Raw genomic sequence first — 15,036 nt, forward strand, 5'->3', positions numbered from 1 at the left:
ATTTGAAAGTGTAAGCTTCCAATAATTAACATACACATAAGAATGGGTTTAGAGCTTCTTACTGGAAATCCTTGAATTACCCTGATCTAAATTTGAAAGTACAGCATTCACAACTTTGACATTAAAGTTATACATTTGGTGAATAACATATGTACTTTTTGGAAAGTGAAATTAAAAATAAAATAAATTGGTTAGCGTTAGAGCCTCACGTTGCTCTTTGATGTCAGCCTTCTCTGGCAAGCTATTAATAAAGGCTGTGATAAAATGTTTAAAAAGCTCTTGGTACTTCATGGATTTACAGAAGCTGCATTTTCTTATACTGTTTTTAAGTCTTTGCAAATGAGTCTCAGTGATCTGCCTTGTGTGCTCAGTCAAGCCCCCTGCCCAGGGAGAGCCTGGGAGGAGTTTCCCCAAACACTGCTGACCATCAGCTGATTTTGTGCTTTGCTTGTCAACCTTCTAAAAAAATGCTGACTGTGATAGCTTCTGTAGCATGGGTTTTATAACTGTAGGAGAATTATGATATAACACTGGTCAAACTATAAATATCATTGCAAAAATGTTTAAAATGAACAAAACCAATGTAGAACTGTTTCAGACAGTTGTGGAAGCATTTCCACTGCACATGTGGTAACTCCAATAATCATTACTAAAATGAGTTATTAAAATTAAATGTAGGTTTAAATTTTTTTTTTTTTTTTTTTGGTTTTTTTAATTATCTAGGATGAAGATCGAACAGAGGAGGACAACAGCAGAGTTGAGCCTGTTGGACATGCAGACACTGGTTTGGAGAATGCTACCAATTTTTCCCTGGAGTAAGTTACTGGCAGAACATATTGTTTTAATGAGTCTTAAGATTGAGCACAAGCTAGTGAAGTACTAAGAATAATATGAGTGATACTACTCTAAAGAAAGTGGGGCAATCTTTTTTAGGTCATGTGTCATTTTGGTTTTAAAAATGGATCTTTTAAAAGCAGATTTTAAACAGTTTAAAAAGCTTGTATTAAAGATGAGCATTGGAAACTTGACATTTATAAGTGCTGATGCTACAGTAGATTTTCTGCCTCAGAGAATATGCTTATTTGATGGAACTTTGAAAAGTTGACAGAAGGAATAGGGGTCAGTGCTAGTACAAATAGATCAACAGGCAAGAATTTCAAAGGGGAAAATCTTAATTCCAATTACTGGTTCACAGTCTCTAGGAAGATGTGTCACAGTCACAAGTTGTGTGGTCAAAAACCTCGTAGTTTCAAATGGATCAAAACTGGTGTTTTGTTAGCTCCACCTAATTAAAAAATACAATCACTGAATGATATTTTATGTAGTCAAAAGATACTGCAAACTTGACCTTTTGCATTTCATTGGAAAGAACTGATCCATACCTTGTTATGGAGTTAATGAGAAAATATCCCTTCTAGCCTTAAATTAAATCTTTTAAATTTATTAACTTAAATTTTAAATAAAATTAAATCTTCTGCTCCTGCTATTTTTGAATTAAATTATGAATTAGGTACAGAGGTTTTAAATGTTAGATAAAGATCATGGTGACATCTATTAGGCTGTAGAACATGCATTTTACTTGGTTCCATTTACAAAATCTGTTACATTGTAAATTCCAAATGCTGTTTCCTAAATAGAATTTGCAGAACTTCTGTCAAATGTAATGCTTCCTGGTGTTGCTTTTAAGGAACTTATTGACTTCTTATCATAAGCTACTTCATTTATGTTTTGTTTTGATCTCATACTTCTTTGCATGTTTGTTTGAAGCAGTTGGCCCAAACTTCTGAGAAAATCAGAAAGCCAGATTGAAAGAATCTCTCTTAGGAAGCTGTAATTTCTTTCTTTTTTCTGTTTTAAAAATTTAACATTTGAATTTGGGATAGAATTTTTTTTTTAAAGAAAAAGTGTAAGAAAAATTAGTGCAAAGATGTTAAATGTGCATTTTGAACAAATGAAAAATTACTGACTCAAGCACTAGAACAAGCTAAATGGTGTATGCTGGACATGGAAAATAAGTGGGGTTTTAAAAAAATTTAAACAGTGTTTCCACTTATTATGTGGTTCCAGATGCATCACACAGGTTCTCACTTGTTCTCTTTTTTAACCCTTAATTTTCTTCTAAGGTAATAGCAAAGTCAGAAGAAAGTTGATCATAGAGAATCACAGGCCTACCAATAGCAAACCATGTCTTTTAGAGTTCCCTTTGGAGGTCTGAGGAGTTGCTTGAATCCTGTGAGCTGCTCTGCACACTAATTAATGACAGTTTAGCCTTAACATACAGTGAGAAGGAATTAAGTCAGCCTGTACAGAAACTGCACATGGAGCAGTATGGAATGCTGTATTGATCTCAGTGTTAAAACATTGCTCCATGTCTGAAGAATCACACCTTTTTGGCTGAAGTCTGTCAGCTCTCCTGTTGTTGCACTACTTTCTTGAGCTAACACTGACAATAAGGATAGAGACTTTCCATTCATGTTGTTTAAAAATCAAGGTAAAAATTCAGACACCAATTGAGGCATTCAGCAAATGTAAAAGCTACCTTAAAATACATTTAGAAAATTTTATGTAGGACAAAAGTAAAACAAACTGTATCCCAGGACTTGTGTTGACTTCCCAACCATATGTGGTCTGGTAATTCTCAAATTACAGATTAAGAGCTGCAAGCTTTCATGATGGGCCACCATATGATCAAGAGCTTATTGAAGGAAGTAGAAAATCTTTTACTACTATCACAGGGAATTTGTCTTGCTCTTTGCTCCATTTTGAGATTAAATTTTATTTGTATTCTTATGAGGAACAAGCTTTTCAATGATCTGTTTGTATATATATCTAGTGCCAGGAAATAAGGAAAAAGTATGTAATGCTAGAGAGAAGCATAAGCTGCAAATTTAGATTGTGGCTTCTGTTCAGATCTCTCACTTCCAGTTTGACTGAGAGGTTTGGCTTTTGCATATTTTCTCATTTGTGTATTTATAGCTCTTTATGGTTCATGGGCCATATTCCACCTTTCCAGATGTGGGCATGTTTCAAACACATTAATAGATTTGGTCTAAATCTCTTGCTACAATTTTTACATGTCTCTTTCTGAACCTGTATTTTCTTCTGCTGCTTTTTTCCTCACTACAGCAAAATTTATAATTGAAAAGTAGATACATGGTTGCTTCAGGGGAGGTCTGGTTGGTTTTGAATGTTACAGTTAAAACTTACTTTAGAAGCTTAGTAAGGAGATGCAGGAATCTTCCAGTAAAAGAAATGGAATTACAGTAATACAGATCAATGTGTTTTTAAACTGGAGGATTTAGCCAATTAAAAATTTAATAATTCTCATTTGATTATGAGGTAGTTATGGGAAAGCTAATGTAAAAAATTTAGCGTTGGCTCTAAGATAAAAAAGTAAAGCATGCTAGTGCTATGATGAGCTTTCAGGTTTCTGAGGAAAAATTGTGTGTGGCATTTAAGGTAATTCTACTCAATGGGCAGTTTAACTTTAGAATAAGAAAGAAATAAAGCACTATGCATGCAGTGATGATAATGGGACCTATTTTTATGTATTCAGCTAAATTTAAAAAAAATTATATTTTTCTTGGTTCTATTAATTGAAGTATTTTTGATGATTGATCTCCTTTCATGCCATCAGATTAATCTTCAGGTACGTAGTGTTCAACAATGCTTTCATCACCATGACTTGGCTTCTGGAATGGTTTTGTTTTTGTGTGTATGTTTGTGTGGGGTTTTTTGGTTCCTTCACAGTCCATGTTCACATTCCCTCATTGGTCATTGTCTCACAGTGATATGGTAAAGCTCGTCGAGGTCTCCAATGACGGCGGGCCTTTGGGAATCCATGTAGTGCCTTTCAGTGCCCGAGGCGGAAGGTAACGTATCGTGTGGGATTTTCTTTGCCTTCTGATTTGCTGTGCTTTCTCTTGGTTGTGTTAATTTCTGTCTTGTGTGCCTTTGCCCTCTGTAGAATATTGTCTGTTTTTCAAGAGGCAGTCTCACTGTTCAGGAAAGGAAGAAATGCAAGTTTACTGGCTCTGTGCTTAGAATGGATTCCATAGTTCAAAGGCTCTGCTTAGAAGGAGTTAGAATTGGGTGTTGTAATCTTGGGGTAAATTGAAGGATAAAAACATTTCCTTTTGAACTCCTAAAATTATTAACTTCTGACCTAATTCAGGTGGATATTTGTGCAACATTTCCCTGTGTACTGTTTAAACCACAAGTTTTCAAATAACAGCAGGAGTCTAAACCAGAGGTGTCGTACGCTTTTGCTTGTAAGAGTAGGAGAGAAAACAATTGCCACACTTTCAACATTTCCTGTTGCCCCATCTGTTGGGGTTAAAATGAAATAGCAAAACCAGTTGAAACATTCTGGTTTGGGAAAAGTGAACCTGCCTTACAGGCTGAAACTCCTGAAGTTCGATTACATACTCACAAAAAAAAAAAGAAAGGAGTTTGCATTAAAAAATACAATGTGGGGGATGTTATTAATTAACAGAATACATAATCCTTAATGCTTAATTTGCTAATGCAGAGGTTTAGTGTTTAGTGTCATGAAAATCTCAGAAAAAAAAAGCTAAACTTTTGTATAATTAGTGATGGATTTGAAAATTTAAGTACCTTGAGAAATGATAATTTTTCAGCAATATATGCAAATTTTACACTGTGGTTGCATATTTTAAGTACACATTGTATTTTCTCTCTTAAAGGGGAACAAATATATGTATCTTAAAAGTAATCTTTGCACATGAAAAGGGATGTTATAGTCTCGTGTCTGTTGTCCCAGTAGCAATTTCAATTTTATAATTAAAAACTAACAAATTAACAAAATTAATTTGCTATACAAGTGTATCTCTCAAATATTAATATGCTATTTTCAGAAATACCTAGAGTGTTTTAGGTATTTTTCCTTCTATAGCGAATATCTTCATGGGATTTTAAACACAGTCTAAGAGCTTTATTTGCACTTGTTACTTGAAACCCAATGCTTTCATAGCCTGAAGAGTATGAACTGTTCATACACTGACATGCATTATGAGAAAATGTACTTTGTCTTACTTTAAAGCTACTTTTTCTAAGGACAAAAAGTATTAAGAGCAAACTTCTGTTAAGTGGTGAATTCTTCTCTTCATAATCTGAAATTCAGTATATTCAGAGTGGGGATGGAAAGGCCATGAGTGAACTGTACTTCAAACATAAGTCAGAAGTAAATCTGATCGAGTTAGAAATGGTTGAAATGTTCACACAGTTATCTGGGATTTCAGCAGTGTGAAGGCCAAGGAAAAGACTGGTTTAAGAATGTCAGCTGCCTACTAAGTACTTGTTTAATAATGCTGATGTTAAAATATGTATTTGGACATTTTGAATAAGAATTTTAACTTGAGTAAAATTTGCTTCCAGCCTGTGAATGTGGTTGTCAAGTCTGAGGCAAAGCTTAAACTGTTCATACATAATGAGACCATGTTAAGGAAAAAAGCCATAAACACAGAAATAAAATATGTAATTAAAAAAAAAAAGAAATATAACTATGTCATGCAAAATTATATGATAAAGTTTTACTGCAGGAAAGCCAGTTTTAAATATAAATGTTTCAAATCAGGACATACTGGGAAAGCAAACTCTATTATAAAGGAAATAATTTTTATACTAAAATGAATCCTCCTTTTTTTCATACTGCTAGAACTCACTTCATTGAAAAATGGACCATATGTGTAATTGCTGAGTTTTTTGACCCCCTACAAAATAATCTGCTGAAGAGGGGAGACACTTGGTCCCATGTCTTAAAAGTGCAGAGGAGCAGAGTTGGGGAGGATCTAGAATATTTCCAAAAGTTTTCTGCCATGCCCTGTGTGTTCTAATGAAGGAAAAGCAGAGTTCATTGCTTGGGATTGGTTCTAGTGTGCTGTGCTGCTGCTTTACTGTCTGCATACCCACATCTCTGCATGCTTTCAGGTAGGATAAACAAATTTTTCTCCAGCTGCCTCCAGTGTGGACAGGGAGGGAACACGCTCAGGTTCAGGTTTGAAGCAATTGGTTGGGATTTGATTAATTTTTTTTCCCCTCCTGGTTGAGACACTCTTGTTTCTCCTTTTGCTAGATTCAGAGGGAGAGCAGATGCATGGCAGGGATCTTCTGCTTCCTACTTATTTCTCACTGTAGCACATGGCTGCTCTTTGTTCCTCCCCTGGCTGCAAAAAATAATTCTCCCTGCTACAATCAACCTACAACTCCCTGCTTATAATAACTTGATCAGGGGATGTGCTTAGTACAAACCTAATTATAGAAAACCAAACACAGGACTGAGTAAAGATTTAGGGGGATGTCCAAAAAGACGTCATTTGTCATATAGATTAGTCCACTGTCCCACTGTTGTTTTATATTTGCTTGCTCTTCAATTCCAGTTATGCTGTGTTTTCAGTTACTTTTCTTATAGTTCCTTTCTCCTGCTTTTGAAAATGTTACTCAACAGGCAATGGTTATTAAATCAATAGCTTGAAAAAGTATTATGCAATTCACCTTTTTTTCTCTATACAATAAGGAGCCTTCTCCCACCAACAAATTTATACCAGAAAATCTCTCCTTAAGGAAACACTTCAAAACTATAAAAAATATGTGCCATAACAATGTTCTTTACTTCTGTTGAGAAAATATTTGACTTTTTCATGGTCTTTTGGGGATTTGGAATAAGAATATTCTTAGTACTGACTTTTGATCTTGAACAAAATCTGTAAAGGTCTCTGCCTCGTCTATATAGATGCTGCAAATTATTTCTGTTTCCAGTAAAACTGAGACTTTTTCAAAATGAAAACCCTGGTATTTCTCTGGGAAAAGTACTATTGATTTGTAAAGACATGGTAAAACTTAATTCTATGTATGTTTCTTTGTTATCCTTCTGGTTTTGCCTCTAGAAATGTGTCTGTCTTTTATTGGCCTATTTGATCATATGATTTTGTTAGCAGATTTTATTCACCTTATCAAAAGGGAGGAGGGTATACATATTCATCACCTTATGGTTATGCATTTTTTAAGGATAAAAGTTTTGTTTGCAAACCTGCTGGCACATTTTTGCAATGGCATAGATGCAGTGCTGAGCAGAAAAGGAGGCATGAAAATGAAAGTAGAATAAAGGAAGAAGAGAAGGCAAGTAGGAACGTGTTCAGATAAGAGTAGAAAAAAGAGGGAATGAATGAGAGAAATTTATGAAAGGAAAGAAAATTCTAACTCTGTGCAAATTACCATACCACCAATCCTTCCTTCTTATTAGGTGCTCAGAGACAGGAGCAAACAGTCCCTTAAGAATCTCATTTGAGCAGCCTGGATGATGTGGGATGTTCTGTTGATGTTTAAGTGAGGATGCACCAAGTTCTCTGAAAGCTCAACAGTAATTATAGCCTAATTTACCAATTTATGGCCTCTTCTGCTTTTGAAATCTCAAGCTCTATACCTTAGCTGCTCTTCTGAAATCCTGCCATGTCTGTCTTTGGAAAGAGATGCAATTGACACAAGGAATATATGAGAGAACATCAGAAATCTCTGTGAATAATGATATGGAAATCAGAGTCCCATAGTCCCAAGTCTACTCTGAAGTCTACTTAGGAAAGCAGAACTGAAAAGGATTTGGATATTCATCTGAAAACCCCACAATGAACATCCACTAATAAGTATCAGACAAGTTACTTTGATACAGACAGGTATGCACAGCTCTGCCAGTTTTTGTTCTGTTGAAATATGCCACAAAATCCACGATTAACTGTACATCTAAAACCTGCAGCTAAAAATGTTTTTTGTTATATATCTAAATGTCTTAAAATATTAGGAAATCTCAAAAGAAAGGAAAAAAGGAGAATTTTTGTCAGTTTAAATGACAAATTTAGCAGGTTTGGTTAAAAAGCAAGAAAAGCCTCAAATGAAGGTGTGTGTTTAAACATACACAAACCCTAACTACTCTTACTAGAAATCTAGAAATTTGAAGGTTTTTTTATACTCTTTCTTTTTTAATTGGAAATAGCCGTAATTTTCAAGGGTTTATAAATTCACCTCATGTGTCACTGTAAAAATTTTAGTCTTGTACTCAAGGTACAAAGAAAACGAAAGTAATATCTAATGGCCATTGTTTATAGTGAGAGTCCACAATATTGCCTTCAAGGTGCCTGTCTAGTGATCATATTCTCTTTGATCAAGTAGGAGGTCTTTGCTGTCTGCCTCTCCATTTATTCTTCTGCATTTTCAGCCTTTTAAGTCTCAAAGGTAGCCATGGCTTTCAAAAACATATGTATGGGGAAAAATTCTCTGTGGAGTGAATGTATCATTCCCTCACTCTTGTATCTGAATTCAAACTGTCTGATCTCAGCCTTTAAGAAGTTTTATAAGCATAATTTGAAGTATTAGTCAAGCTAAAAAGCTGAGGAGTGATTACCAAAGATTGGGAATTGGTTCTGTACTTCAGGCATGAAATTTATATGCCTCCACAGTAGTGCTGTGATGTCAATATTGGGTAAAGGACTTGATGTTCAATTTAGCATTGAGTAGCCACAATAATTTAACTTGAACAAATAAGCCAATTTGCCTACTCTGACCTCTGAATCTAGGAATTTTATACTATGTGTATGGTCTTGTAGAACTTTTCAGAGATCTTTGTAAGCATGAAACTGCTGCACATCAGCTTTTCAATCAATCCTTATTTTTGTACCTTAATCTAGTTTTTGCCTTTTCATGTTAGCGACTTAACGTAAACATTTAAATTGGCTATTTTCTATTCTGTCTGATTTGATTACACTACATTTAACTTGCAGGTAAATAGATAAAATAACTTCAGTTTGTACATACAATGGGCCATGATGGCCAAATCATATTCTAGATGCTCAGTGTCAGTTTTTATTTTTCTTCCACTGTCAGTTTTTATTAAGGTAAATTATCATCATTTCCATACATCTGGATGGCATGTGGAGAGTTCTCGTTTCACAAACTACCCCAACTAAGTCAGGCAATTTAGATGTCAATAAAAAAAATCACTGCTTATTTCTAGTTTTATCATTGGTTGTAATTTATACTGAGAACTGAAATGTTAACACATGTAGCTGAGTTTATTTTAATAGTATAATTAGAGTAATGAACCTCATGGAAATACAGTGGTGCAAATGCTAATATAATCTCAGCTGCTTACATTCCCAATTAGGTATTTAAAATAAATACAAAGATTGAGCTCTGTGCTTTGGCAGTTTCCCTTCTGTTTCTGTGTCAGCTAATGTTAGTCTAAAACAGCACAGGTAGAAATTTTTTATTTATTATTGTTTCAACAGGATTGTAAGCTTGCAGAGTGTTTTGCAAAGGTTCATGTGACATTTAATCTCATTCTTGAAAAGGTTGGAATTGAAAAGTTTTGTAATGGAAGAATTTGTATTTGAAACTCTGTTGACTTACTTTAACTGGACAAAATTAAGCAAATTTAAATATACTCATGCATTGGTATGCTACATGGTTGTGTTTAAAAAAATGTATATACTGATTTTGGTACTTTATACCAGATGAGTTTAGTTGCTTTCAAAATTTATGTCTTCCTAATGTAGGAAACATAATATTGAAGCTGTAGTATAACTCCACTTTTCAGGATTAATGATGGTGGCATATGGCACGGGAAAAAATCCAGTTTGTTTTTAGGTTACTGTATATTTGCAATATTAGGTCTACTCTGTTTATCTCCAGTTGCTGCAACAACACGAATTCCCAGAAAGTCTTTTTTAGAGTCACATTCTTCTATTTAGCCATAATATGCTGAGGAAATACTGTAGGAAGTTGGAAGGCTTTTGTTAATTTTTGAAGAACACACATTTTCCACAGTTCTAGTTTTCTCTGCTATGCAAACCCTCATTTGAGAAATTGTTTCTGGAAATGTGTCTAAAGGGATCTTTTGTGCCATGTGTTTTGTAAAAAATTATAAATGAAAAGGCACTGTGAGAAGCCTGGTTTCAGGTTTGACTCAGTCTGTTCATCCAGCCTTGAATTTGCTCTCAGTGACTTCAGCTTTATATGCCTTGCTTAACCTAGCTCTAACATTTGTTAAAATGCAAAATCCTCACGAGCAGCATATGCCATGTTAGAAATGAGCAGTCTTTCATTAGCAGAACTTGTAGCCTTTGTTTAATGAGATTATTTACAATTTTGACTGGTAGTTTATTTGTCTGTTCCCTTACTCTACTATTGGTTACGATTAGTAATATTTTTACCGATTTGAAAGCCTAAGTGGAATAAATTTAGGAAATGTCAAGCCATGCATAAAGGTGCATCTTGCATTAATAATTTGATATAAATTCAGAATGTGAGACAGTAGAAAGCAACATTTAAAAAAATGCTATGTCAAAACTATTGATTGATCGATTATTTTGTAATCATAAGTACATGGAGAAATTGGGATGAAATAACCACGTTATTTTGTGTTGTGTATTGTCATTATATTAACATAGATTGTTGTACTTTGTGTAGATATTGTTTTGATATTTTGGTATTTTTTATAGTTAACCATATAAACCAAACACCTCTGGTTGTTTCTTTGTATGCTCTAGTGCAAGCATTGCATGCACATGCACATTCTGAATTGTCTTTGGGCATTGCAGAGGAGTGCACCTGCATCAAAGAGCTCTTGGGCATCAAGTGAAAGAAAAGAAGAGTAGATACAACTCCTTTCTTTCTTGCTCAAATATTTTGTTGGTTTTCTCTTAAATGTAGCATTCCCTATTTTATAATTTCCTTTGCCTATCTCTTCCCCATTTAGAGTTACAGTAGCTTCACTTTGTGGCTCAAAGACAGTCTCCCCAAAAGAAATTCATCAGCTCACAAAGTGAAGAAGTCGCAAACTTGTTTTCTAACACATCAGTTTTCTATGTGTCAAAACTATAATTCTGATAAAAATAGCACAGTGAAGCCATACAAGTAGTTTTCATTTTTACTATTAATATAACTGTTAGTTTGGTTCTTCATGGAACTATCAAACCATCCATAATTTCTTTAAAATTACTTATCAGTTTTAAAAATCTGAGACTGCCTTCAGCACGTTTTTTTGGTGAACAGAAGGAAAAAAGGGATTGAATCAATATTTTAAAGTTGGTTTTGTTTTACTTCCTGTGACTACATAATGTAATAATGAGTAATTGTAGTACAACATGGTCATTAGGTTAATGTGCCACTGTTGTGGACTTGTAGAGTTTCTTGTCATGCAAATGTCTGACTCAAGCTTCATATGATGATTTGTGTTGTCAGAATTTATGGGTTTTTTTCTCCTCATGGTCTGTTTACATTTACAGATCCTTGCAACATCATATCTTAATGTCTCTAGGTGGTTCCAAAATGGAAATACTACTAGGACCATTTCTCCTACTCCTTCATCTGCTTTGTGGGAGAAAATGTATGACTATTCTGTAAAAAAAACTGTATTATTTGCTTATGCTGGTGATAAATTGGTAAATGAAGAATTGAAAGTGGAAGAAATAAATTAATTTTGCTTTTTGGACCTGTTTGATGAAGTGCTCAAGTGAGTACATAAGCTTTGAGCACTTAAGGAGTCCTTTTAAGCACCACTGACTGCTCGTTTACTCTGAGGTATTGTGTGTGAATGGAAGTGCTGTGATCACTGAAAGGTTTCTGCTTAAAAGTCATCTGTGGTCTTCCAATTCCTGCTGATTTGGACCAAGTATTTTTCTCGCCATGCCTTGAAATGAATTCTGAAAACAGTAATGCTGTTGACTTGGCTGATGTGAGTTTGACCCACTGATCCCACATCCTGTGGGTTTTCACTGTGAAGCTGATCTTCTTTAAAAAAAAAAAAAAAAATCAAGTGCAGTGTCGATGCAAGAATAATTCTGAAGATTGAGTTCTCCTTCAGGTAGAGAGTTCAGGTATAGAAACATCACTGACTTTGCAAACTATCCTGCCAGTACCTCAGAAGTTCTTTCTTCAGGATCCTTTTTCATAATTTCAGGTTGAATATTTGTTTACCTTTTCTCTGTAAATATGTCGTTAAGATGATAACTGTGAGTAAGCGTGATACAGAGGGGACAAACTCATTGGGCAAAGACTATCAAATGGAAATTTTCTATAGTCAATTAATTTAAGATAAGATTCTGAATTTAGAAAGAGCATTTAAATTATTAATTTCATCTTTTTTGTTTTATTAAAAATGTTAAGATTTAAAAATAAAAGCAGTTGGTCTTCATGAAATTATTGAATTCTCTATCCATCCCCTCATTACAGGCTGCTTATTACATGAGGTGACCCCATGTTTCACTTGGATAGAATGAGTAGTGAAAGCTGTGGCATTCTCTTCTAGTTCAGAAATTCAAATTTTAAGTTAAACCTAATCAGCTTCAGTTAACTAGCAGAAAAGATATCTTTTCTCAGATGTATGGTGGTTCTTGGAGCTTTTACTACACAGAAATCTTGGCCCTTTTCAAGAATGGATGTGCTCTCATCCCACAGCCTGTTCATTCTTACTTTTGACATGTTTGATACACCTAGGCTTTTTGTTTTATGGAAAAGGGATAATAAATCAGATAATTCTTGAAGTTATTTGAAACTGTGCTATCCTACTTCGAGGTAAAGATGGTTTAAAATATAGTTTCTGTAGTGATCATGGTAAAATAATAAATCAGTAGGATTTTCTATGTTGCAAATTATTCAGATAGTAATAATTAATAATGTTAATGTTCCAGAACCCTGGGGCTGCTGGTGAAGCGACTGGAGAAGGGTGGAAAAGCTGAGCAGGAAAACCTTTTCCATGAGAACGATTGTATTGTCAGGATTAATGACGGAGACCTGCGGAACAGGAGATTTGAGCAGTGAGTGTTCTTACCGCATGTTACATTGCATTATTTGATTTTTAGCACCTTGGAATAATTTGAGGAAGGTAAGGAAGAAACCTCTAAGCTTGCCTTTCTAATAAAGAAAACATACACTTTGGGACATCAGTGGCTTTTATATAGACAGACTAAAAAAACCCCAGGATAATTATTATCATTAGAGTATGTGCAGTTCTCTTTTGATTGTTTTTGTACATAGTAGACTTTTTCTTCTTATATTGGTAATCTGTTTTTCTTGAAATTTTGATATGACTTTTGCTCTTATATTTGCACTATCAATATAAATGGACAACATGAGGACTTTATTTTTAACATTTTAAAAATATGTGATTTCTTGATTGTGTGAGAACTAAAGGTGCTGTATATGTAGAAACACCCTGGAGAAATTTGAGATAGAAATATTTGCTTAGTGGTTGTCTGGACTTGGTACAATCTCAAAATGAATCAGAAAGACTTTTAAGCGGGGATTGTAGTTCACACTCAGGTAAGAGAAAGAGAAAAATAGAAAAGAGGTATGCAGGTAATGAGTGATTTCATGGATGATCATATTGTTCTGAAATTCGTAACACACTGAGGGCCAAATATAATTTGTTCTGATCATCTTTTATTTAATATATATTTGGATTGTGGCTTTAATTTCTTTGACTCAAACCTGAATTGAAACATCATCCTGTACCATATGGTTGAAAGCAGCTTGTCTCTGCTTGTTCTAAGGTTCTGGATCTCAGTTTGTAAAGACTGTGAAGAGACCTTGTTGTCTTTGTATACTTTGGATTGTGACCTTGAAGACCAGTGTCTGTCTGTACAGGACTGAGCATTTTTTCCCCATCTCTTAATGCTGTATTCTGACACACTACCAGCTGAAAAAAATTGAATTGTAAGCTAGACTGGTTGCAAGACTCCATATAATTATAAAATTGTGGAATACCTAGTCTTTTATAATTAGTCATTTTCTTTCTAATAATTCTGTTGTCACTGTGGTAACAGTTATTGCAATTATTACAATTATCAGGGTTCAAAACAAAAGGGCACTGCAGTCCTGCTATAGAACTGTCTGCATTTCACGGCTGTGGTTAAAATTGTTGCTTTTCTGAATCCAGTATTTGCTGCATTAGTCATGAAGCATATTTAACCATAGTGTTGCCCTAAAGCAGTAAACCTTAGCGGAAAGCAGACCAAATAGGCGAGCGAACAGATTCAAGTTTTATGGTTTATGCTTGAGTGCAATGTGTCTGTCAGCTCGTGTTGCTTAATTAACATCAGTAATTATGCTTATAATATCTCGTAGTCTGCCAGTCCTAATTTGCTGATTTTCTGTTCACTTGAAAACCTAGAGCACAGCATATGTTCCGCCAAGCCATGCGTACGCCGTTCATTTGGTTCCACGTGGTCCCCGCGGCGAACAAGGAGCAGTACGAGCAGCTGTCCCAGAGCGAGAGCGTCTTCTACTCCAGCCGCTTCAGCCCCGACTCCCAGTATGCCGAGGGGAAAAGCATCAACAATTCTGGACTTCACACCTTACAGAGAATGTCTAGAGTGGGAAACCACTCTGACCAGACAGACTCCTACTCACAGCTACCTCATAGCGTCAACTCATCAGGGAAACCACCCTCCGGCCTGGTACCGTCACCTCAGAAAGTTCTCACCTCCACTGCCAACAGTGGCTATAACACCAAAAAGATAGGGAAGAGGCTCAGTATACAGCTAAGGAAAGGTAAGGCACCAGTGTGCTCCTCGTGCAGCAGGAGATGTGTGTGTAGGGTATGTGTGTGTGCCCAGTGCTGCTGTCCTGGGCAGGAAGGCTGGCAGGAGCACCGGGAGTGCTATGGGATAATTTTTGCAGCCAAGGCACTGAGTTGTCCCTGAGAGCAGGCCCAGGACACCCACCCTGCCTTCAGCATGTGCAGCATGCCTGCAAAAGGCCATTTTGAGGAGTGCTTTAGCATTTTTTTCTGTTTCTCAGCTAATAAAGTAGTGCAGTAAATGCCTCCAATTCTGTTGGCTAAGACCCAGGGAGTGGTGAACTATTTAATGTAAACAACTAAGCAAAAATGGCCCATGTTCTGCACTTCACAGTTAAGACTTTTGAAATTGAGTTTTGCCTTTAGATTTTAAGAGTGTTTTGGATTCACTTGGTAAATTGGACATTCTAATTTCCAGCTAAAGCTTTAATTTTTTTCCACTGAGATGT

At 35.3% G+C, this 15,036-nt stretch overlaps 1 protein-coding gene across 14 annotated transcripts in view; it reads left to right on the forward strand.

The window, feature by feature from the left end:
* PARD3 (par-3 family cell polarity regulator) overlaps window positions 1–15,036 on the forward strand; it is a 443,013-nt gene that overhangs the window by 223,561 nt on the left and 204,416 nt on the right. For all 14 annotated transcript variants that reach the window (XM_030229752.2, XM_030229789.2, XM_030229776.2 and 11 more), the window contains 4 exons: window positions 724–815; window positions 3,789–3,872; window positions 12,699–12,824; window positions 14,180–14,559. In XM_030229752.2, the coding sequence (XP_030085612.2) occupies window positions 724–815; window positions 3,789–3,872; window positions 12,699–12,824; window positions 14,180–14,559 (682 nt within the window). The remainder of the gene's footprint in view (window positions 1–723; window positions 816–3,788; window positions 3,873–12,698; window positions 12,825–14,179; window positions 14,560–15,036) is intronic.

Source organism: Serinus canaria, chromosome 2 (genome assembly GCF_022539315.1).
Source record: "Serinus canaria isolate serCan28SL12 chromosome 2, serCan2020, whole genome shotgun sequence".
NCBI lineage: Eukaryota > Metazoa > Chordata > Aves > Passeriformes > Fringillidae > Serinus > Serinus canaria.